General features: G+C 59.7%; 1 protein-coding gene across 17 annotated transcripts in view; it reads right to left on the bottom strand.

Moving 5' to 3' along the window:
• CHD6 (chromodomain helicase DNA binding protein 6) overlaps positions 1-24000 on the bottom strand; it is a 90482-nt gene that overhangs the window by 25747 nt on the left and 40735 nt on the right. For 13 of the 17 annotated variants that reach the window (XM_075768855.1, XM_075768851.1, XM_075768852.1 and 10 more), the window contains 18 exons: positions 20452-20951; positions 16542-16680; positions 15791-15940; positions 12859-12924; positions 12306-12364; positions 11841-11958; positions 10746-10832; positions 10288-10437; positions 9861-9982; positions 8996-9239; positions 8372-8548; positions 6563-6706; positions 5509-5764; positions 4824-5034; positions 4131-4326; positions 3444-3608; positions 2862-3041; positions 1507-1617 (listed from right to left, as the gene is read on the bottom strand). In XM_075768855.1, the coding sequence (XP_075624970.1) occupies positions 1507-1617; positions 2862-3041; positions 3444-3608; positions 4131-4326; positions 4824-5034; positions 5509-5764; positions 6563-6706; positions 8372-8548; positions 8996-9239; positions 9861-9982; positions 10288-10437; positions 10746-10832; positions 11841-11958; positions 12306-12364; positions 12859-12924; positions 15791-15940; positions 16542-16680; positions 20452-20951 (3075 nt within the window). The remainder of the gene's footprint in view (positions 1-1506; positions 1618-2861; positions 3042-3443; positions 3609-4130; positions 4327-4823; positions 5035-5508; positions 5765-6562; positions 6707-8371; positions 8549-8995; positions 9240-9860; positions 9983-10287; positions 10438-10745; positions 10833-11840; positions 11959-12305; positions 12365-12858; positions 12925-15790; positions 15941-16541; positions 16681-20451; positions 20952-24000) is intronic. The other 4 variants (XM_075768856.1, XM_075768860.1, XM_075768847.1 and 1 more) reach the window with 1 other exon arrangement.

Below are 24000 nucleotides of genomic sequence, written 5' to 3'. Positions count from 1 at the left end.
CTTGCCCCACCAGGGCAGGAGAAGCCCTGGGCTGGGTGAACGTGGCTAGTATTCAGTTGGATATGGAAAATATCCTTCCAGTCAGCACCCACCGCCTGCTCCAGCCCAGCCAGTTCACTGCTCCCACTACAACACCACAGCCCAGTGCTTGCTCAGCGATGGCCCCCACTTCCAGGGGTCCCTCATATCCACCCAGCTGGTGAGAGGCTGGGACCTCAGCATGCCGGTGTGCCTGACACAAGCCTCTTGACCAGCAGTGGCTCAGCACCGTCATGCCACTGCAGCTCCTCAAAATCCTCCTGTGCTGCTGCTGGAACCCACACATTAAACATTATGAATAAGTCACAACAGAGAAGCGTGGTTATTGTGGCTATTATGGTTATTACCTTGGCATTAAACAGGACCATGTGATGCATAACCGATTCCAGGGATCTGCCTGCTCTGATGTCACCTACTCCCCACCAGCCTCAACCAACTGCAAGTCCACTTTGCTTCTAGGTCACTAAGTGGCTGGATTGCTGCTGGGCTGAAGGCTCCCAGCCAGGCCCATGGGTGCTGTGGCCCTGCGGGCCTTTTGCAGGGAGAGGAGAGGGAGCCCAGTGAGCCCAGTCACACGCAGCACAGCTTCCTCTCCACCTGCTGCCAGGAGAGCTGGGGCATGCTGCCGAGTTTCACCACCTCCTCAGCCATCGAGACCTGGGGTGGTGGGAGCCGGGGGGCTGTGGTGAAACGACTGTGCCTGGCACTGTGAGCTCCAAGAATATACAAACTCATGTCAGCTCACCAGGCCTCCTCCAGAGCTGCCAGGCCATACGGCTCCCTGCGCCAGGGTGCCAGGGCTCACGTGGACTTGGGTTTGGGCTGGGGAATGGTTACGCAGCCTTGCTCACCCCACCAATCCCCAGGCACAGCAAGAACCGGCACTTGGGCCCCTTTGTGCCCTGCCAGGGCGCTTGACAGCTTGGCCCTGGTGTGTCTCGAGCCAGCAAAGGTCTCTGGGCTTGGTGAGACAGCCAGGGAGCCAGAGATCAGAGCTGGCACCCGGAGGGAAGCGTGGCACCGTCCTGGTACTGCTCCGTGTTGGAGCCCCAACCCCAGGTGCCCAGGCCGCCAGCACCCAAGCTGGCTGGCAGCACGAGGCATTCATGCCTGCCTGTGCCGCGGGGAACTCCAGCACAGCTCCAGCCACGCACGGGCAGTCACAGCAGTCTGCTGGGTTCACAAGCAGGCCATTGCACTGGCTGTTGCATCCTCTCCTCCCCTCACATGCTGCCAGCCCCAACCGTTTCCCCTTAGCCAGGCTTGGGAGTAGCTAGGAGCACAGACTGAGCACCCTGAAATACCAGGCAGGCACAGCCCAACACGTGGCTAAAGTAATTGGGGCTTTAGCCAGCCCTCATGGGTCAGTCTTCCCTTGCAGTAATTCCTGATGCCTTCACAAGCCCAGCAGAAGCACACAGCTCCTGCCTGCAGATCACGGCACACGGGCCATGACCTGCGTCCTACCTTTTCATTCTTGGCATCCGTATCGAGTTCTGCTATCTTGGCCCACTTTTGCCAGAAGTTGGGGTCATCCAAGGAAATGTCAGTTCTGTTTCCGGATGCTACGAAGCTGGCCTGGGAGTGAAAGAAGAGGAGTGAACAGGGTGCAACCCACCACCCAGATGTGCCTTCCCCCATACAGAGATCCCTAACACATCTGTCTACAGCGCAGTCTCGCTGCCATGGGGTGTTACACTCCATGCTGACACAGGCCAGAGGGCTCTTTGTCTGCTGAAGGGAGCTGACCTCCTCTCTGCTGCTGCAGTCCTGCCTGACCCGTTGGAAACGGAGCCTGGGCTGTGCCACCTGCAAGAGGAGGAGGGACAGACGGCCCTTGGTGCCCCCAGCTGACACCAGCAATGAGCTGGCTCCTCGGGCTCTCTCCTGTGGGGCTGTCAGGGCCCCACGGCACACAGCTTCCCAGGGCACAGCAGCACCCAGCGTCGGGCACCGTGCAGGCCAGCAGCTGGGTCCTGCCACCACCCTGGGGTCTCCCTGCAGAGCCAGGTCCCATGGCAGCAGAAGAGTGAGGCTGGGGACAGAGGGGGGCTGTGCTGTGAGAGGGCTGTGCTGAACGTACCACAACTCCTTCCCACGCCACCGGCAGCCCAGGTCTCCACCTGCATTTCTGCTCGGCAAAGCACCACACAGCACCCGTGTCCGGGAGGGCAGGGGAGGTGAGAAACTCCAGATCAAATAAGCTCAGCCCATGAGTAGATCAGCACAGGACTGGATCTCCCCCAGGCTCTGAACTCATCCATCCTCCCCAAGGAGAGGCCTGACCCTGCCCACAACAGCCCTGGGCATAGGGTCTAGCTCTGGGCATGGCTGCCACGACAGGGGGTCCTCAGCCCATCAGAAGAGCAAGGCCTCCACCCCGCAGTGTCCAGACGGGGACACAGCAGCAGCTCTGCGTCCACCCACACTGCCGGCCCCATGACAGAGCACGGCCTGGCACTGCCCGGCATGTGGAGGCCAGCGCCCGCTCTGCCGTCTCACCAGCCCGAGCCGCCTTCCAAGGGAACGTGGAAGCTGGCAAGCTGAACCCTCCTGGGCGGCCTCTAATCACCCGCCCAGGCTGGTGGCCCCCTCCTCAGTGCTGACCACCAGTGAGACACAGCTGACCATGCTGCTGCCGTGCCCCAGCAAGGTCTCACTCCTGGGCACAGTGGGACAGGCAGGAGAGCTTGTTCTCCGTGCAGACATCTCTCAACACAAAGGTAAGAGGTCAGCCCACCATTACTGCCCTGCGTGCTCCCAGCATGTCCCCCACCACCCTGGGGGGACTCCCCCTTCCGTCCCGATGTCGCACAGCACACCTTGGCAAAGGTGGAGCCCTTCCCCTCAGACTGGATCGTGATGGTCTGTGTCCTGCGCTGGAGGATCTGATCAATGTCTTCCTCGCAGAACTTCGATCCTTCATCCTCCTCGTCCATGAGAGCACCGTAGGCACCCTTCCGCAACAGGTCCTCCACCTCCATCTTTGAGAGCTGCTGAACCTGCCCAAACATGGGGGCATCACCAACCTGGCCAGCTGCCCTGGACCCTGCACAGCAGAAGGCTCCTCCGTGTGCCCCAGGAGGGAGGGCAAGATGCCCCAAGCCAACCTGAACCTCCCACTGCTACAGCAAAGATGTCACTTTCAAAACGCTGCCTGAGGGACTGTGAGGAATTTCAGTCCATGTCACCCAGACACAGCACCACACATGTCCCCCAACCCCATGGCAGTGCAGGGACAGCCTGCCAGGCCAAACATCAGCGATGCGAGTGTGTGGGACCGGGCTCTCCCTCCCCAGAAGCCTGCCCAGGTCTCTGCTCTGGCCTGGCACTGACTTGCAGGGGAAGGAGGAGAGCTCCCCTGCAGCGCCTACCGCCTGGCCCCACTCGGACAGCTGACCTACCCCGTTGGTGCTGCCCTTGCGGTTGATGTCCTGCAGCACAGCCTTATCCAAGCCCAGCTTCAGGCTGGCCTTGTCGAACATCTCCCGCTCGTAGGAGTTCCTGGTGATGAGGCGATAGACTTTCACTGCCTTGCTCTGCCCAATCCGGTGGCAGCGAGCTTGAGCCTGGGAGTGCAGAGGGCACAGCGTCAAGCACAGTGAGCCCAGCAGGATGGGGACCATGTGGCTTGTGGCACCCTGCACCAGCACCCACCACTGACCCACCCCAGCCATCAGCTCTCACCCACCACAGCACCCTCACCTAGTGCCTGTGACTGACCTGGCAGGATCAGCGCTGGGCCTGCGCCATCATGGAGCGGGAACCAGATACCCCTGCACCCCCGGGCAAGGACATGGGGCTCAGGCTGGAGCCTTGGCTCTCTGCAGATGGGGGGCACCCATCACTTCACCCCCTCCAACACCATGTATGGACAAAGTGTTGCCTGGTCGGTGGTCCACCCCCACTTTTAGAGCCACACCATGGTCTCCCCCATGACATGTCCCCTCTTCCTGCACTCCTGCCGGTCTCCCAGCATGGCACCCCATGCCCAGTACAGCCGGGTGCTGCTGCCCTTCCCTCCCCGGCTGGCACGAGTGACGGGAGCCACGCTGCAGGGCCTCCCGGCCTGTCCCGACCCAGCCCGTTACCTGGAGGTCATTCTGTGGGTTCCAGTCCGAATCAAAGATGATGCAGGTGTCAGCAGCGGTCAGGTTGATGCCCAGCCCGCCTGCCCGCGTGCACAGGAGAAAGACGAAGCGATCCGAGTCGGGCTTGCAGAAGCGGTCGATGGCAGCTTGGCGCAGGTTCCCACGCACCCGCCCATCAATGCGCTCATAGGTGTACCTGCTCGGAGAGGGGAAGGGGCGAGAGCAGGGTCACAGCAGGACCTGAACTGGCTGCAGCTTACCAACCCCTTCTTGCTCCTTCCCCTGGGCGGTGTGCGGGCACGCAGGCAGCCGGGACTTACTGGCAGGACGCAGGTGGAGGCTCAGAACCCATCAGCCTGTGTGCACTGCCATTGCTCCCAAAAGCTATTCCTCTTATGATGGCAAAACCATCACGACCCCAGCACGGTGCATGGATACGGGGCTCATGGGAACCAGGACCAAGGGAAGGGCCTGTTTCCATTTGGTCACCCCTAGGACTAGCCCTGGGCAATGCAGAATGGTCAGAGCTGCCCAGCTTCGGGGTCTCTGCGCCCAGCAGCAGTAACTCGGATCCTTTCATACATGGGCACAGAATGGCCAAATCCCCACCCTGGGCTGTTTCCACTCTGTATCTACAGTGCAGGATGGGGGTGATGTGGAGGAGGTGTGGTGAACGCTGAAGCCTGTACTAACCGCCTCTGAATGAGATAGTCTTCCAGGATGTCGAGGCAGCGCACCATCTGGGAGAAGATGAGCACCTTGTGTCCACCGGCAATCAGTTTGGGAAGCAGCTTATCAATGAGCACCAGTTTCCCGGCCGCCTGGATCATCGCCTGCAGCTGGAAGTCCGGTGCTTCCGGGCTGTGTGTTTTACGGAAGTCTTCCAGGATCTTTTCCTCTGCCCCTGCCAGGTGAGAAGGGATGTGAGCTCTTGGCGAGGCTGGCAGTGCAGCTGCCCCCAGCCTCCGATCCAGCGCAGCAGCAAGCCACCACGCGAGGAACAGAACCCGTGCAGTCAATCATATCTAGGGAGGTCAGCTAGAGGCCTCCAGAAGCCCCTCTACTCCTGTGACACTACCCCTTCTTCAGGGCTTGCACCAGAACAAGCCAGGCTGGAGAGGGTCCCGTGCCAGAACACCCCCAAACATAGCAAGCCTGGCAAGACCCTGAGGTGCCCACCAGCAAGCGGCACTTGCAGGGAGCTGGGCTGCCTGTGAGGGCAACAAGGCAGATCACTGCATCCTGTGCTGGGCCACACCAGCAGCAGATGGCATGAGGGCCTGAGGTGGCTCCCAAGCTGCGTGAGCTCTGCAGGCAGTGACCAATAAATGTTGCAGCGATATCCATCCCCCCCACACCTCCTGTGCACAGTCCTCACCGTTGATGAGATATGGGTGATTGCAGCACTTCCGCAGCTCCATCATGGTGTTGATGAGGTTGGGCATATTGTGCTGGTTGGCACCCTTGGAGAGGAAGGAGAAGTTCTTCTCCAGGATGGCCCGGTAGTATTTCTTCTGGATATTGGTCAGCTCCACCTCAATGATGGTCTCCTGCTTGGGTGCCAGATTCTTCTCTACATCATCCTTCAGCCGTCGCAGCATCATGGGCTTCAGGATGGACTGCAGCTTCTTCACCTGCCAGAGCAAGTGCAGAGACTCACTGCCCTCCCTGCATGGCAAGCACGCAGTGTGGTGACAACAGCAGAGGGGCCTGCAATGCTAGAGCTTCCCAGGCTGCAAACCCGCTACAAATGACCCTGAAGCAGCTGCTCTGCTGACAGCCAGGACAACTTCAGGGTCTGCCTTCCCTGGGGCAGGCATGTGAGTGACCAGCCCTGGGCCATGAACTCCACACGCTTCTGGTGCCAGCAGCCTGGGGTAAATGTGTCTGCTGCAGGAGGAGAGCTGAGAGCTTTGACAGCAGCTGAGACAATGGTTGCTCCATGTGCCCATGCCCGCTCCCTCAGAATGACGATCTTTGTGCAATTTCCACTTAAGCCAGACATTCAAATGGCAGCGAGACAGCCCAGGGGACTGAGCTGCTTTCCATGACCCAAGCTCACAGGGAACTTTGGAGGACAGTCCCCAGAGGAACCTGACAAGGGCAACTGACACATGGACTTAGTGATCTCCTCACTGCCCCTACCCTCCTGTCGGTCTCAGGGACAGAGCAGGTGGGAAAGCAGGGTGAGCTGTGCTGCCCAGGCACGCAAGGGGCAGTGGGGAGCCAGGCGGGGAGCAGACGACTGCCTTGGCACAGGCTGGTCTCCTCTCTCCAAAGGAGCACTGGGGGCTCTGTCACAACTTTGCTTCTCCCGGCATGAGGAGTCCTATCCACTTCCACAAAGTACATGTCTGAGTGCGTGCCTGGCCTGGTGACCATGTGTCCCAGTGGTCTGTGCTAACAGTCACCAGCGGCACTCTTCTAGGTACCTGCTCCTCTGTCTTCAGGTCTCCAAACTCCTCCAGGAAGGCTGTCTCTGAGGGGAACTGCTGTGGCTCCAGGAAATTCAGGAGGCTGAAGAGCTCCTCCACCGAGTTCTGCAGGGGTGTCCCTGTCAGCAGCACCTTGTGCTCCTGGGTGCACATAGAAAACAGGTTGAGGGCTCAGACCCACTGGCTGGGTCCAAGGGGTCCCAAGAGCACAGTGCTCCTTCTCTTCCAGCCCCAGGAGCGCTCTGGGTGGCCTGGGGGCACACACACTCCCTGAAAAGCTCCCGTGCCAGCCCTGACCCAGCCACTGCCACAACACTGGCTTGTGGCACCCAGGATGCTCCCCTGGACGTGTTCCAATCCAGCAACAAGAGCCAAAACTGAGAATCCTGCACTGCGCCCAGGCTTCAGCCCTCTGTGGCACAAGACCCTCAGGCAGGGCTGTGCCGACACCGGATGGGGATGCTGCCAGAGCCCAAGTTGCCAGAGCCCAAGCCTCTGTGCCCCTGGGGGCAGGATGTCCCTCGTCAGGGCTGGGTAGAACAAGAGGGAATATGGCCCAGAGCCTTGGGATACTGAGGGGCATCAGGGACCTGTTGCTAGGGCCAGCGTGAGCAGGGTGCTCCAAAATCAGCAGGGGGACGTATGACTGTATCGAGTGTGCACTGGGAACAAGGAGGGGCTTTTATTAGAGGTTCACCACATAGGAACACACGCAATAAAATAAGACAGGGGCCCAGACAACCCCCTGAGTCCTGGGGGTGTGAGAGGCGGATGACCCCTCAAGGAGAAGGCACTCCCTTCCATGTGCCGACACCACGGGCTCTGGCTTCATGCACCACGTGCTGCTCTGTCCCAGCAGTGCCAGAGACCTGGGCGCTCACTCACCGCTCAGGCTAATCCTCCTGCCCAGCCCCTGCCCTGCAGGGACCGTCCCCAAGAGTCACCAGCTATGAAAGAAGGGCAACTGTAAGGTGGGAGGCTCCCACAGGACTTGTACACAGGAAGGTGATGGTTAGGAAGGAGAGCCAGCAGCAATCCCGCTTTGCCCCAGGCTGCTCACAACCCAGCAGGGACCTGCACAAGACACAAGGTCACGGGGAAACAGCAGGGTCTTTGGGAACTGGAGACACAAGACGTAATTTTTGAAGACCTGGCCCAGCTACAGGTGAGTGTGATGGAGCTGGGTAGGGCTGGGAGATCCAATAGGCCTGATGGCTCTCGGTCCAGCAAACAACAGCGCTGCCTTTCCCAGGGCTGGAAAGGAGCTTGACATCCAAATTCCTATCTCAGAGCAGCTCATTGATCCCTTTTTCACCACGCACAGTCCTGCACCTCCCTCCCTGGCCCAGACTGGTCCCATGTTTGCAGAGCAGTAAGAAACCAGCTCAAATACTGCAGCCCTGCTCGCCACAGGGTACAAGCACACCATGGCCAGAGGATGCTGTGCACGGCTGGTCAGCAACTGCCTCCATGTGCTGCAGCAGCCTAAGCTGTGCTGCAAGGCCGGGCAGTGCTCTGCCAGGGAGCGTGCACGGATGGGAAGGCACGGGGGGACTTGGCCTGCTGTGGACTAACACTCCGCTTCAGCAAAAAGGAGTTTGTGATGGCTGCGGGGGGCCATCATTGAAGGGCCCCCATCACTGGCACTGCTTCCACGACCCGATGGGTCCTGGATGGTTTTCCCTCTGACAGGGAGCTCTCAGCCCTGGCACTGGGCCTGAGCAGCTGGCAGTGGCACCTGACTGCTAGGCATGGCCATCTCTGGCCCACCCTGCTCTCCCGTGAACCTGGGCAGAATGTGCTCACCAGGGCCATGAGCTTCAGCCCCTCCAGGAGTTTGCAGTTCCTGTTCTTCAGGCGATGTGCCTCGTCAATGACCACGCAGCGCCACTGAATCTTCTTCAGCTCCGGGCAGTCAGCAAGGATCATCTCAAAGGTGGTGATAACCACCTGGAACTTGAAGATCCCAGGGAGAGGGTTACCCTAGGGAGACATAAACCATACGCAGCGCTTGACTCCTGCAGGGTGGCAGGACACTGTCAGACATCCTGTCAACATATCAGTGTTAGCATCTGGCTCCTAGGTGGGGTTTCCCCAGATTCATCTCTCTCAAGCAGCGGTCAGGTTCCTGCAAGCCTCCTCGCCGGCCGCAGGCTGCGTCTGTCCAAACCAGACACTGCTTAAGGGCAGGCAAACAGGCCTGGACAAGAACTGCAGCTGGGGCTCTGCTGCATTTTCCCCTTTCTGCATGAGTTGGGCCTGTTCTTCGCTCACACACAGTGCACCCTGAGCCCATGCCAGCAAAGGGGTCCTAAAAGACCACCCTTCCCTCTCCAGATGAACCACAAGCTCCACGTGCAGCTCAGTGCTTCCCAAGTAAAGGAAGCCAGGGCTGGGGGACGCATCCTAGGAGTGTTGTGTGTCAGTCACCTGGGTGTCCCTGTACACCATCTCGTACTGCTGGATCATCTGCCGGCTGATCTGGCTGCCGTGGTACACGATGGCATTCATCTCTGTCCAGGTGCGGAACTCCCTCTCCCAGTTGGTGATGGTGGAGAGAGGTGCGATGATGAGGAAGGGGCCATGGATCCCCATCAGGAATATTTCTGAGAGGAAGGTGATTGACTGGATTGTCTTCCCCAGCCCCATCTCGTCAGCCAGGATGCAGTTCTTCCTGCAGGGATGGACAGGGGCAGGTGAACGTGGCTCTCAGGGACAGGAACCACCCTGTCACCATCTCCTCGAAGGGATGTCAGGCACATCACCTCCTCCCACACCTCTCTGACCCTACAGCATGGAGGTTGGGGGGACATCGGCACAGTGGCCAGACCAGTCTGGGTAAGCCAGACCATCCAGTTTCTTGCAAGATGATGGACTCAAAGTTAGTGTGAAAGATGCTGTCCTTTGGTGCATGCTAGCCAGTGAAAGATGCATCTGATGGGCTGCTGCAGCTGAGAACATGCATATTCCTGCACTCCTGCCACAGGAATGGGTCACCAGTAGCCTGGCCAACACAAAAATCAGGTGTATCTTGGACCCACATCTAAGGCCTACTGTCTCCAAGACTCATGAGCATTTACCAGGGAGAAACATTCCTAAAGACTCAGTTGCAAAGCTAAACCAAACATGATTTTTCAGGCAGCTGCCTGCCTGCTCCAGCACTGGAAGGTCTCAGCGGCTGCTCTGTCAGGCCCCTGTTTGTCAGCTCTGCTCCCCCAGCTCTGCTGCTCCCATGACCACACACAGGGGCCAGCAGGACTCCCCCTGGAAGCACAGGGCTCCAGCCCCTCCTCACCTGTTATACCAGTTAAAGAGCAGCCAGTTCATTCCCTCCAGCTGATACTCCCGCAGCTGGTTGCTGTTCTTATACTCCCGGGACTTCTCCAGTTTCTGCCAGGACTCAGATGCCGGGCGCTCCTAAGAGGAGAGAGCAGGAGCAAGGTCCATGGAGAGGAAGAGGCTAACGCTCAGTGAGGCCAGACCCTGCTTCTGGGGCTGCGCATCAGGACAACACTTCAGAACAGTCATTGACAGCTGATTTACAGCAAGGTCTTGGCCTCTGGATCCCACCCTCAGATCCTGCTAACTAACCCATCCAGAGGGGAGGATATGGGGTTTGCACTGCGGCAGCAGGGACAAGAAGGTCAGCACTGCTGGACCTCGGCAAGACAGAGACAGTCCCCGCCTGCCCAGGGCAGTGAGCTGCCAGCCGGGTACGTTACCTCTGGGTACGTTACCATGTGCTTGGTTTCTGGAGGGATTTGGAGGGCTTCAAACTCTTTAATCTTCCCTGGGTCGACATCCTCCTCCAGCTCCCAGGTGCTCTCCTCATAGGGCAGCGAGCACCACTTCACCAGGTAATGAGTCACCTCCTGCAGCATGGAGAGACGGGCTCAGAGACGGCGCAGGGCTCACAGTCACTCAGCCCCAGCATGCGGCTCAGAGACGGCGCAGGGCTCACAGCCGCTCAGCCCCAGCATGTGGGTGCAGCCTGCGACTGCGAGCGAGTCACAGGGACGGTCAGCAGCGCTCCATTTACCCCCAGGGATGGGGCTGAGGCCGTGCAAGGCTGGGAAGGCCTCGGGGTGCTCAGAGATGACATGCAATGCACGTCATGGGCCTGAGCCTCTTGCCAAGCCTCCCTCCGTCCATGGGGCAAGCGAGCAATGGAGCCACTCACCTCCCCGGTGTCAGGGTCCTTCGTGTGAGCCACCTCCAGAATTCGATCTACCTCCACGTAGTCCGGGTTGAACAAATCCTCATCAGGCTGTGACAGCGAAGAGTAAAAAGAGAGGTAAGTTCAAGGTGATTCCAGGGTTAAACAGATGGCAGGCATGAGTAAACAGCTGTGGGACATCTGTCCCCAGGATGCTGCTAGCCGTGCGCAACACACCAAGTGCCCTGGACTCAGGTATGCGACATCTGTCTCTGGGCAGGGAGGACACAGGAGCCCTGCAGAAGGCAAAACTCTTGCTTTGGAGCGGCCGCAGGCTCCATGCTGCCCTTGCTGGGAGGCAGGAATGTCCTCTCCAGCCCATCTGCCCCCAAGGTACAAAGCCCTGAGCTGTACGCGCCAGCTCACGTGCAGCACCCAGAGCTGTGACTGCCAGGGCACAAAGCCGCACATCAAACCCGATGAATTCCTCTCCTGTGCAAGGGACAACACCTTGTTCTCTGTCTCTGCCTCTCTCTCTCCCCACCTTCAGCTCAGCAGCCACCAGCAGCAACCGCTGATGAGGCCAGGGCTCGTCCTCCTGCCAGGAACACCTGGGGAGGAGCAGGCTTTAGACTAGCCGTGGTCCTCGGAGAGACACGTCTAGGGCTTGGGAAGGAGAAAAAACAGGCTTCTGTGTTCACAGCTCCCCGAGCCCCAGTTAGTCACAGAGCTTTTGCTCCTTGCTAGATTGTTAGTGGTACAGTGTGTTCCAACACACGCTTTTTCTTTGCATCCTGGGAAAGACCCCAAACAGACTCGGGAGTGAGAAATTTGACACACACCCCCAGCTTTCCAACTACATCTTCCTGGGCATGGCCATGGTGTCAGCAAGGGGGCACAGGCAGGGCCTGGGCAGCACCCTGGGATCACTGAGCCACAGCAGAGCTGAGGCAGGGCAGGCACAGCCGCACAGTGAGCCCTGCCTCCTCACCCCCAGCCCTGAATTTTGGCACTGGAGCCAGTCTCCAGGGCAGCACTCAGCTCTTGGTCTGCTCAGGACCACACCAAGACCAGGCGTGCTGGGGTCAGGCACAGCTGCTTGCTGTGCTCTGCTCTCACCTCTGTGAAAATGTGCTTCATCTGAGCCTGCTTGTTCCGAAAGCGCTTTATCTTCTGGGAGATCCTGGGGTCCTTCTCCAGCTCCTCCAGAGTCGCCCATTTACAGTGGAGATAGGAGCTGCAGAGGGAAAAAAAAAAATCAACAAAAGGTGACCAGAGGCATTTGGGCCCAACCCCATCCACCATGCAGACCAGCAGGGATCTCCCAGCCACCCAGGAACACTCAGCCTACACCTCGCCCTGTGAAACCCCGAACTGGAGGAAGCCATGGCCAGGTCTGAGTGCTGCGGCTGCAGCAGCTTTCCTGCTGCCCACCGCCGGGGCTGGCTCAGCAGGACAGGGGCAGCGAGACAGTGATGCTGGGGCTGCAGCTGAAGATGGGACGGAGGTGCGAGCGCACAGCCCTCGCTCCTGCATGCACAGGGCCCGCTGCCGTGGCACAGAGAACCACAATGGTGCACGTACAAGTTCCTGTACTTAACGTAGAATTCCTCCATCTCAAACGTCAGGCCTCCGGGATGAGCCTGAAACCAAGGGAAGGAGAGTTAGTGACAGTCAGAGCCTGTGCAGAAAGCGGGGGGCATCCTCTGTGGCCTGGGCACAGACAGGTGACCCCTGCCCGGCCACAGGCTCCAGGCAGGTTGAGCCCCATGGACAGCGAGGATGGCCAGGCACTCGGCGTGCTGCCTGCCCCAGAGGCTCAGTGGCCCCGGGGAACGTGGTGTGAGACCCCCCCCCGTGAGCACACGGGACTCAAACACCTCCTGGGTATCAGCCCAGGCCTGACTCCTCTCCAGAGGCTTTCTGGTGCCCAGGGCAGGGGAGGCACCATGTTGATCCCCAACCCAGAAAGGTGCCAGTCCATGCACATCCCAGCAGCACCCTGCGAAGAGCGAGTGCAAGGAATGGCACAGCAGCACCAACTGCTGCTATGTCTCATGTCCCTGCTGCACAAGGCAGCCAGGTCCCATCTCCTCTGCCCAGGAACCTCCAGCCCCACTGACATCTTTGCACTCACCTCCTTCTGCACCATCCTGGAGGCAAGGATCTTCTCGATGATATTGGCATCATCCTCAGGAGGCTCCTGGGGACAGGAGAGCAGAGTGCTGTTTTCCCAGCTCATCGTGCGGCTCGGCCTCTGGCACCCTCCCAGCACAGCGGCCGCTTGCTCCTCTCCCAGCCCACCAGCCAGAGCCAGCACAGTGGGAGCCGGGAGAGCTGCGCTCAGGGAACCCTTGCTGGGTGCGAGGGTGCAGGTGCTGTGCGCCCAGCTGCACCAGCCCTCCACCTGCACTCCCCGGGCCAGCAAGGCCACAGCACTGTCGTGTTTAGCTGTGCTGGTCCTTCCAACTAGACCAGGGCAGCCAGAGAGGGTGGCAAGTCTCCCAGAAAAGAGGAGGCCGCATGGGCACTTCTGCCCCAAAACTCAAGGAAGGAAATGCACCTAAACATGCACATCTCCTGCTCCTAGCCACCCTCCATGTCAGATCTCTGACTTGCCTTGGCATTTATACAACCCTACAGTGCTGGACGGCCCCAAGGGCCACAGCAGAGCAGGGCTGTTGGGCCCTGCCACGGGCATCCTCCGTGGCCACAGGACACGGGCAACAGCACCTCAGCCCCACCGCTGTTCATGCAGCTCTTCCCAGCAGGCTCAACGTGCGACCTCCTTCCCACTGCAGGCTTCAACTCTGCCATAAGGAAATCACCCCACGAGGCCGCAGAGACCTTCTGCTGCCACCCATGGGCTCCCACTCCCTCAGGCTGAGCACACGAGCTTTGCTGGAGGTGGCCCCAACACTGTCCTGCTTCCAGCTCAGAGACAGCAAGCACAGGGCAAGGGGGAGACCGTCAAGGGTCTCCTGGCCACGTGCTGTGGCAGGACCAGCCCCACCAAATGCCAAGGGACAAGAGAGCCAGGCTTGGGCCTGTCTGCGCTGTAGCAGGAGACGCACAGAAAGATTAAGGGTAGAGGACCGACAGCAAAAATGTGGAGCTTGCTTGAGCATTAGAAGTATCAGTTCCGCCCTGGCTGGGAGATGGTACAGAAGCAGGAGGAAGAGCAAAGTGCAGAGCAGAAAGGAGGAGGAGGACCCTTCATCTCCCTCAGACAGAGGCAGAGCCTGGTCCAAGGCAAAGCAGCCCTGTGATGTCCCTTTGCAGACTAGAAGGACCCCTCTGAGAAAGGCACAGGGCAGGCTGCGAAGGGACAGAGCGCCAGGGCATCCCACACCACGCACCCAAAAGGGTTTGGGAAACCCAAGGCGGTGCCCAGGGCTGCAGCACCGCTCCCTGTCGCAGCCCTCAGACGACCTTCTGCCTCGGCACCCCCCTGCGGTGGGGGGGCAGGATGCTGGACCCAGCACTGCAACACAGCGAGCAGGGCAACAGCAGCTCTGTCCGGGCCCCTCAGCTCCAGTCCTGCAGCCCAGAGGGGGATTTCTGCCCTATTTGGGGAGCTCTGCCCCACGCCAGGGTAATGCGGGTGAGGGGAGCGTGCAGAGACGCTCCCGCTGCGGTCACTGCGCAGTGCCCGTTTCCCCATGCCCGGCCATCCACCCTGGCACTGCTTGCTCCAGCTTGACCCTGGCCACAAAGGGTTTGTGTGAAGACGTTCGAGGGCACAGTGCTGCCATCGCAGCCACCTCCAGTGCCCCGTGGCTGGGAGCTCCCACGCTGACCTGCAGCCCAGCCAGCTTACACAGGTCCATGGCTCATTGCTGGCAGTCTGTGGGCTACCGGAGGAGCCCTGTACCACCCCAGAGAGCTGCTGAGGAACGTGGCCAGGATCCAAAGCTGCAAGTCCAGGCCATGGGGAGAGCAGTCCTGAGGCCTCAGCACTCCCATCTTGCCCTGCCGAATCAGTCCCGACCCCGGGAGCAGCCATGGCCAGGCCTGGCCAAGCCTGTTGGCAGGAGCCCAGAGCAGCCACTCAGCTGGGAGCCTTGCTGCCATCAGACACCAGCCTTAATAATTCATCTAGAGCAGGACAAATTGAGGTGGAAGTCTGGGACTAAGAGGAGAGCAGGGTGGCAGCATGCACACATGCCAAAGGCAACCCATTCCCACCTGCTGTTACGAAAATCTCACTTGGAGAGATGGCTGCCAGGAGCCCAGCTGGGACACGGCCCTGGGCAGCTGCTGAAGCAGCACCGGCAGCATCTCCTGCGGGGGTGCGGTTGCGCAGGGACCATCAGGCCAGGTCTTACTTACTGGCTTAACAACAGAGCTAACACCCACACCAAGGGCTTGTGAAGAGAGGACTAGAGAGGGACTAGGGAACACTATGAAAACAATCAGTGATCATCACTAATATCTGTCAGCAGCCAGAGAGAGGGAATGAGCTGCGGGATCCAACACGCAGACCAGCAGGAGCCAGCGCTGACCAGTGGATAGAGGAGGAGGCAGGGCAGCGAGGCCCAAACTGCAGCAACACTGGCTGGTCCCCGCCACGCTGCCCAGATCCCTGCCATGCCGTCCAGCAGATCAGCTTGGCTGGCAGGTGTCAGGCTGGGCATGTCTGTACTCTGAGGCACTGGTGGAGAGCAGCAATGTGGACAGAAACCGATGACCTGGCAGCTAGAAAGCCCTCAGCTAGCAGAGCCAAAATAATAGACTAACCTCCTGGACAGGAGCTACAGAGACAGGAGCCACAGGTGGGCATGGCAATGGGTGGGTCATGCCTTCAGGGACACATCCAGCTACAAGACATGTTCCGGAGGCCTTAGTCTCCAAGCAGGAGGGGGACAGTGGGACCTGCACGCCCCTTGCCCATCTCTTTGTGCACTCACAGTGCCTGGAAAGCCAGCCTGCGCCCTCCCAGACAGACACATCCTCACTCTATCCTTGTGCTGGGATCCCCCACTTCCTCGAACCCTGGCACTGACACCCTTGGGACACCCTGTGGGAGGTGGGAGGTCCCATTACCCCAGTCCCACATCCAGCCCTACCTCTGCCTGCCATGCCAGAGTAGAGGCGGAGAGCGCAGAGGTTCGCCCAGCTCCCAGCACAGCTATTGTCTCGCCATCATCATCCACCACCTTGAAATCCAGGTCCTCGTTGTACTTCCTCCTCTTCACTTGCCTTCCTGAGCGGCGTTTCTGTGTGTGGGATGAAAAATGCAGTCATGGGGGAGCCAGGTAGACCAAGGACCTCCTCCTTGCTTGAACAGAGGAGAGGAAGCTCTAGGGCTGCCTGATGTCCAGCCCAACCCTGCCCCAGTGGGGCGGAGGTGGTGGGAAGAACAGGCAGCCCTTGGAGGTAAACCCATCACCGCAGTGCCGGGGGTCTCCATCAATGACCCACACAGCCCCGAGACCTGAAGCAGAGGAGCCCTGCAGAGACACGCGCAGCTCCCCAGCCCTGCGGGGCCGACCTGCATCCCCGTGCTGTGCCGGCAAAGGGGAGCTGCCAGGAGCCATGGAGAGGGAAACTCAAGGCTGAGGGACGTGCAGCACCCAGGGCAGCAGCATGCGCCCAACCCAGTGCCACCAGCCGACTTTAAGCAGTGTGGCTGGCAGACCCCGGACCCGCAGGGGAGCTATCAGCTATCAGCTATCAGCTCCCCTGCGGGTCCGGGGTCTGCCAGCCACACTGCTGAAAGTGCTCTCTGATCGCTTCACCCCAGGGCCCAGCTCTTTTCCCACTCAGAGGCAGTTGGGATTTTCCCCATCGACAGCCAGCCGAGGGCTTTGCACGTACCTGGCTGTCGGCCGACTCTGCAGACTCCTCTGGGCTCTGCATGGATGGGCTCAGGAGATCCTGATCCAAATCCAAACTGTCCACTGGTATTTCATTTTTCCTCTTCCCTTTCTTCTTCTTCTCCACAGGGGTGTCCTTGCTGCCAAGACAGACTGACAGTTAGATCTTGTCCTAGGGATCCTGGGGAGAGCCAGCAGGCACCCACACAGGGCTCTGCTCCCGCTGGACCACCCAGAGGCAGCTCCAGGCTCCCAGGGCCTCCCCCAGCACTGGGGATCCCAGTCGGTGATGCTCATTAATCACCATCAAGTGTTTCTCCATCCAATTCTGGCACACTGGGATGAAAGGGTCCACCTGCCCTGGCCTGGTGTGGGGCAGAAAGGGACCGGGGGCTCCCACCAGCCAAGGGAACAGCCCTACAGGGGCTGAGGGAGATGGGGTGCTGCTCATGGCCAGCCCTCACTGCTCCTTCGGCATGGGGAGCCCAGATGCGTGAAGTCAGGATACTCTGGACAGTGGCTCAGGCATGGTGATGAGCTGGGAGGAATGAGACCAACCTCTTCCTTCCAGGCAGGGTGATCATGAAGTCTCCATAGTGAAGGCAGGTCCTGCACCACAGCTGGGAGACCGAGACAGGGACCTATGTCCACTGCGGGCGCAAGGAGCACCTCCCCATCACCAACCCCAGCAGGCCAGGACAACAAGGTGCCTGCTCCGAGCAGAGCACTCACAAACACGTCCTGTACTGACAAAAGTCAGGAATATGGTTCAGCAGCTCCAGAGGCAACCTGTGTCCTGGCACCCTAGACATAAACCTTCTAGCCCAGTCTGAGAAGCACCGGCCGTCCCACTGGCCTCCTCCTGCACCCCGCACCCACCACAACCTGCCTGCGCAAGAGTAAGTGCCTAGGAAGCACCAGGGTAAGAAACAACTGCTCCCAACACACCCGTCCGTCCTTGCCCTCTGCAAGGAACACTGTTAAGGGAAAGATTTGAAAGAGCTGGTGCCTGTCCCTGGCTGAGCAACATCCCCTTCCTCACCCACAGCCCCACCATCCACCCCCTCCACATCCCAGACCTGCACAGCGGCAGAGGAACAGTTAGTTTCAAAGCCGTGTCTAGATTTTACCCCCGTTTCATGAGAAAAATCACTGCTTGCCTGGGACCGGCAAAAACCAAGCAGTTAAAAATCCGCTGTTCAGGCCAAAAATGCCCTGGCCGTGCACCCGCGCTTCAATTAGAGGCACTGAAAATGCACTGCGAGCGCTGCTTCCACCCGAGCAATAACTCCCAAGATATTGATTTGTAAGTCACAATTAACAACTGCTTCATTCATGAAACAGTAGTTGGCTATGATTAGAAATAATTTAGAAGAAATTACGCCACCATTATCTGCCACTTAGAGGACTCCCAGCAATCACTTCACCCGCACAGAGTGCTTACCCTGCCTGCCGCTCGCCTCTCCCTCCCTGCGCTGCCAGGGGCCCCCAGCCCACCTCCCCGCCTCTGTCTCTGGCGGTGGGCAGAGGGACACACAGCCCTGCTCCCTGCAGAGCTTCCACCTTGACACCAGTAGGTGGATTTGCTGGTGGCTGACCCAGAGGCCGAGGCAACAGTCTGAGAAGAGGCTCAAAGAGGGGCTGCGGAGAGGGAGGGAAGCTGCATGGAGAACCCACGAGCTGGACTTTCCAAGCAGCAGGGGTGGACCTAGGACCTCCTGGAAATCCTGCAGGTAAGCAGGAGGAAGCATCACGGGCCCAGGCTCTGCTGGGACGGGGCATCAGGAAAGCTGTCCCAGAGCTTTGTAGCACTCCCAGGCTCCCACACATGGTTTCTTCTGGCTGCATGACGTGTTATGGAGTTGTATTAACTGATCTTTTCTACATGAAGTGACCTCTTCCCCAAGGCCCTGCAAGCTGGCCCCCAGCACAGTGAACGGATTCCCCTTCGCCCCCCTCCTGGTACCCCCAGCCCCTGCCGTGCCTTTGCAGGAGGGACCAGGGTCTCCAGCTCTGCAGCTGGGTTTACTCCACCACAATCCGCATGTCTAGCAGTGTGACCTGCCCACCAGCCACCCACGGCAGGTCACACTGTCATGGGCTGCTTTAGCACCCTGTGAAGGCACTGCTGGCAGCCAAGGGACCTGCCAGGGGGGCACAAGCTCCTGCACAAGAGCCATGAGTGCCTCCAGGAGCCCAAGCCTCCACGGTCTGCTCTTCCCCAGGTTTCCCCTGCTTTGGTCTGGTACCAAAGGTCCCACCGCAGGGGTGGACCTCTGTGAACTGCCCACACAGCAGTTTCTTACTGGTGGAGCAGAGGCGTCATTAGGAAAAGCTGCTAGCTGCATCCCTCATCCCAGGATCCTCCTTGGTGCCCAATGCTGCCTTTACACGGGCTTCATCCTTTCCTTTCTTGCCTGCAGCCCCTCTCCTTCCCTCTCCACCTCCAGCCGCCCTGCTGCAGCCCTCCTCGGGGCCTTGAGGAGCCCTCCCCTCACCCTCCCGGCACTGTCCGCTTGATGTGTCCATCCCCATCTACTCTTCTCACCAGCCCACAATGACGCAGGGGCTTGGCTTCCTCTCCTGCAGAGCCCCAGCTCGAGGAAGACCAGAAGTGACAGCACTGCACAGCTCAGGGACCCGCCGGGGACACGGCGCCCAGCTCTAGCCCTGCTGAGCTCCCCGCCAGCAGCTCTGCTGCCCCACACCTTCTTCTGTTCACCACCAGCCCACGCCAATGGCACTAACGGCCGCCCTGGCACTGGCTCTGCAGCCCTGGCCTCTCCAGGATCCGGCTGCCAGTGAGCTCCGAAGGAGCAGGGCTGTGGAAGAGCCGGGACTCGGTCCTCGCCCTGCACACGTGTCCTGTGGGCAGCCACGGCAGGAGGGAGTGGCAGATCCCACACCCCATTCTGGTGACCGTTTCCACCAAAGTGCCCTCGAGAAGCTCTACTAAACTGGTGTTCTCTAACAAAGAAAGGGTTTGGTAAAAAATTCCCAGCTGGCTCCTGTATTAATCCCATTTACAGTAGAAATATACTCATCGTATGGATTATTTTCAGTACACAAGGAGGACCCAGCTCCAATCGATTGGCCTGCTTTGTACAGGACTCTCCAAAAACACTTATTCTCACCAGTCCCTGACAGTAAACCAAATGACACTGGTGCTGTTGAGACCCGCTCTGCTATCTGCACACATTCCCAATTAAAAAGAAATCAGAGCTAAGAAATCAGAGCTTCTGGCCAATCAGCCTGTTAATTAAAAGGATGAGGAATTATCAGAGACGGTGGCGTTGGGCCGTGCAGTACAAGGGCGTCCTCAGGCCTCCCCCCGCTGCCGGCCCTGGCTGCCAGCACAGCTCCACAGCTGTGAGGGAGGGACAGGTCCTGCTGCCTGGGAGGGAGGGGAGACGGCATGTGCCCCACCATCCTCCCAAACCTGAGCCGAGGGGAGGCTGGATGCCAGCCCCCAGGCGTGCGGGGACACTTGCTTGCACCGACAGCCCAGGGTCAGGTTTGTATCAATCACCCACCCTCTGCCCGGGCCCCAAAACAGGTACGGCAGGCCCTCTGCCATGCAGCACCTCGCTGTCCGGGTGAGACACCTCCCTACGGTCCCTCTGCCCCCAGGACACTTGGCACAAAGGCCAGGCCAAGGAGAGGCCAAGACTCTTTGGTCTTCTGCTGGATCTGGGGTCTCACAGGCCTCATCCCCAAAAGGGCACCCACCCGTCCTGTCTCTGCGTGGCCAGAGAGCTCCTCCCGGCCCCGGGCTGGCACGTCCAGCCTTCAGCACGGGGAGCCCGCGCAACCTGCAATGCAGTGGCCCAGCGGCTCTCTCTGCCGAAGCTCCTGCAAGCCCATAGCCCCATCCACACCAGGCACAGAGACAAGGTCACACCACCACCCACCTGCTCTTCTTGGGTCTTGCTCTGGTGGCAGGCTCCGAGCTGCTCTTCTTGTCTTTAGGCTCCTTGGGGGCTTTGGGTTCCCGAGGTTTCCGGGGCTTCTTGGCCACCTCCCTCTGTTTGGGCTCCTTCAGTTTCTTGGGCTCCTTAGCCTTTTTAGGCTCTTTTGGTTCTTTAGGCTCTCTCCTCCTCTTTGGTTTCACCTCCACAGCTGCTTTTTCTCCCCCTTCCTGCTCTCCCAGATCCTTTTTCTTCCGTTTCTTCTTCACCCCCGTGCCCCCGCCCCCACTGTCCTGCATCCCGTTCTGGGTGCTTGTCCGCTTCTGGGGAGCCCCGTCGGTCTCCTCCTCTGGGCACTGGCACTGGCCACCCATGTCCGTGTCTGCCACCGTCACCTGGTGGGGCACCTCGTCCTGCTCCTCGCTGCTGGCAAAGGGATCCTGCACCTTGCACTCCCAGGCATCCGACATTGGGGAGCGGCTCAGCGCTTTTAAGCTTGGCAGCTGCAGAGAGAACAGAAAGGCAGTGTGTGAAGCAAATGTCACGTATAGAAATAGCAGGGGGGACGCTCTCATCACGCGGGTGCAGCGCGAGCAATGTCCCTCAATGTATGGGGGGCTATGGCTAATGGCTACCACATGCAGATGCAGCTCAAAGGCGAGGACCCCCCCCTTCCCTGTCCGACAGAAGCTGACGGGTTAGAGAGGCGGCTGGCCCCTCTGCTGTGCCCCCAAGCACAGTCCTGCCTTTGGTCACACACTCCACACACCACTCTGCAGAGCGACCCCGTGCCCAGGCCACCTCTGCCCATTGCCCAGAGCCAGGCATTGTCCCGGCAGGGCAGGGAGAGGGAATTAAGGATGCCTTGCAGCCTCCAGCTACAAGAAGCAGGCCCCCAGGTCACTGGGGGCAGAGCTTGGGGCAGAAGGCGGGGGTTAGACCAGCACCTTTCCCGGGAGCTGCTGGGTGCCGGGGCTGCCTCCAGCCCAGGAGAGCAGAGCTGCTCTTCCTGCTCCGGCTCTTCCTTCACTTCCTGTGAACTTTCCAGCACTGGTCACCGAAAGGAATTCAGCTGCCTCCCCGGCACGCTCCGCCGCGGCAGGCCCAGCCAGAAAACAGCATGAAAAGAAGCATCTGCGATAAGGAGCCCAGGCTCATGAGCAGCAACCCCGACTCCTTGAAAGCAGCCCGGGCCGGCACGGCTGGCAGGGGACAGCCTGAGGAAGGGAGCTGTGGGTGACAGTTTGCCACGGGAACCTGAAACATCCCTTGCAGCAACTGCCAGAGGGGGAGAGAGCAAGGGATGCACAAAGGGTCAGCAGAAGCGTAACTGAGTACAGCAAGGATGGGGAAAGTAACGTTGGGCTCCGCTTCAGCTGCTCTGCCTGTTAGTTCCCATCCCAGCACCCCGGCACAGGCAACGCCTGGCCCTGCCTGCACACTCAGCCAGCACACTGCACCCTCCTCTCTCTGCCTGTGTCTGGGGGGCCCCGGAGAGCAGCTGGGAACATGGCCAGCACCGATCCCTCCTGGTACTGCTGAGAGCCCGCCGGGCGCCCAGGCAGGTCTCTGCCCACTGCCCTGGCAGGACAGGCAGTCTGAGCTGTCCCATGAGACAAGGCCCATCCCGACAGCCTGGAGGTGGCACCTCCTCCAAGGGAAGCCATGGGGTGGCTGGCAAGTGGCCTGGGAGGCACTGCGCAGCGGCGTGCCTGCGGGGACGGTACAGTGTTTGCCCCGGCACCCTGCACCTATGGCTGCCCCAGGCCAGGGGTGCTGGTTCCTTCACAAGCTGCTTCCCTGGTACTGAGGTGCCAGTGCCTCTGGCAGCGATGCCCTGGCCCCGCAGACCCCCAGTGCATCTGGCTCTGCAGATACCCCAGAGCTGCAGGAGAATGTAAATATTTACATCCTATGGGCTAAAGACTAGAGCCCGTTCGGGCTGCTCTAGGCACAGGGCACTCTGTATGCTCAGATTTCTGATTTGGATTAGATGGCAGCATTAAATGAAACAGGCTGCAAAGTGGAAAAGACCCTGATGCCCCTGCAGCCACCTGTGAGCGGGGTGCCAGCATGTCTGGCATCAGCCAGGCAGGCTGCATCGACACCTCCGCCCGCATGCGGCCACCTCCTGCACTCTGCCCTGGCCCCTCCTGCCAGTCTGCTCCAGCAGCTTGGGACAGGGAAGAGCAGCCATCCCATCACACAGACAAGCCATCAAGATGCACCCAAGCAGTTAAGGGGAACCTATTCTGGGCCAGGAGAAAAGCAGCACTGTAGGTGCTGCCGCTGAGCAACAGGATCAGTCCCAGCCTTTGCATTCCTCAGATCTTGCAAGCTGGGGATCAGCTGGAACAATTTACTGGATTAGCTACAAAGCTCACAGACCCCCAAGAGCCTGGATCTCCTTTTGCTTCTGCGCTGAACAGCAGCCAAGTGCAGATACCAGACGGAAAGCAAATCTTCAGCATCCTTGCACAGCAGGAGGGTGAACTACTCCTTCCCAGTCACAGCTTGTAGCCCTGAGTCTCACAAGGGGTTGTCTGCCTCCAGGCAGACCACCCAACCAGCGACAACAGGTCTGGAGATTGCAATTCCAGTGCAGTCCAAGAGCAGGTGATGTCACCTGCCCTGCCAGAGAGGGATTCCCTGGCTCAACCACAGCCCTGGACCAGGAATGGGCTGGGAGCAGCGCTGAGCACCTGGCGCAGCTCTGTCCCTGACAGCCTGTGCCTGGGGGAGCTGAGCGGCGCTGGCCAGGCATGGGGACGTGGGTCCCTCTCGTTGCGTGCATCAGCAATTCCCAGCAAACCAGCTGGAGCAGGGAGTGCCAAAACTGGCTCATGATTTCCACCGCTGCAGTCCAGCCAAGTGGTCCAAAGCTCCCCCCTGCCCCATCTGCTGTCTGCATCTGCAGCTCCAACCCAGGCTATGGAGCCCAGGCAGGTCCCGCTCGCCGCTGGAACGGCCGCTGCCCGCAGGAGCCTCAGGCCTCCCTGCATGAGATGGGCTGATAAAGCTGTCAGGAGAGCAGGCCTCAAACCGTGACCTACTTTGTGGGGTCTGCCTCGTGCTTGCGTTGTGCTGCTTAGGCAAATCGGAAAGGGCATTTCGGTGATTGCTGATGAAGATATCCCAGCCTGCCACAAGCCCCGTTGTAACACAACGTTGAATGCTTTATAGAAACAACCACGAGCTGTCAGAAGGTCTGAGAAAACGCAAGCAATCCCTCTGCTCCTCCTGCATCACCTCTCGGATGCCAACAGCCCCTCCAGTCTCTAGGCAAACCCATCACGGTGGGAGCACAGATGTGTCCACTCCAGCACACCAGCCCCCAGGTCCAGCAGTGCCAGCACTTTGCCATGGGGCACCCTGTGGGCATCAGATGTGATGGCCTGCTGTGTCTGGGAAGCAGTGTTGGTACCAGGCAGCAGCACTTGCCTCCAGCTGGAGCAGCCAGAAGCTTCTGGGACAGGCCAGGCCATAAAAGGGCCATCAAACCCCAGCCTGTGGGACCGAGCAGCTCATGGCCAGGGCTTGCACGGGCAGCAG

The sequence above is a fragment of the Balearica regulorum genome, chromosome 16 (assembly GCF_011004875.1).
Source record: "Balearica regulorum gibbericeps isolate bBalReg1 chromosome 16, bBalReg1.pri, whole genome shotgun sequence".
Classification (NCBI taxonomy): domain Eukaryota; kingdom Metazoa; phylum Chordata; class Aves; order Gruiformes; family Gruidae; genus Balearica; species Balearica regulorum.
This window is presented reverse-complemented; position numbering and strand designations above follow the sequence as displayed.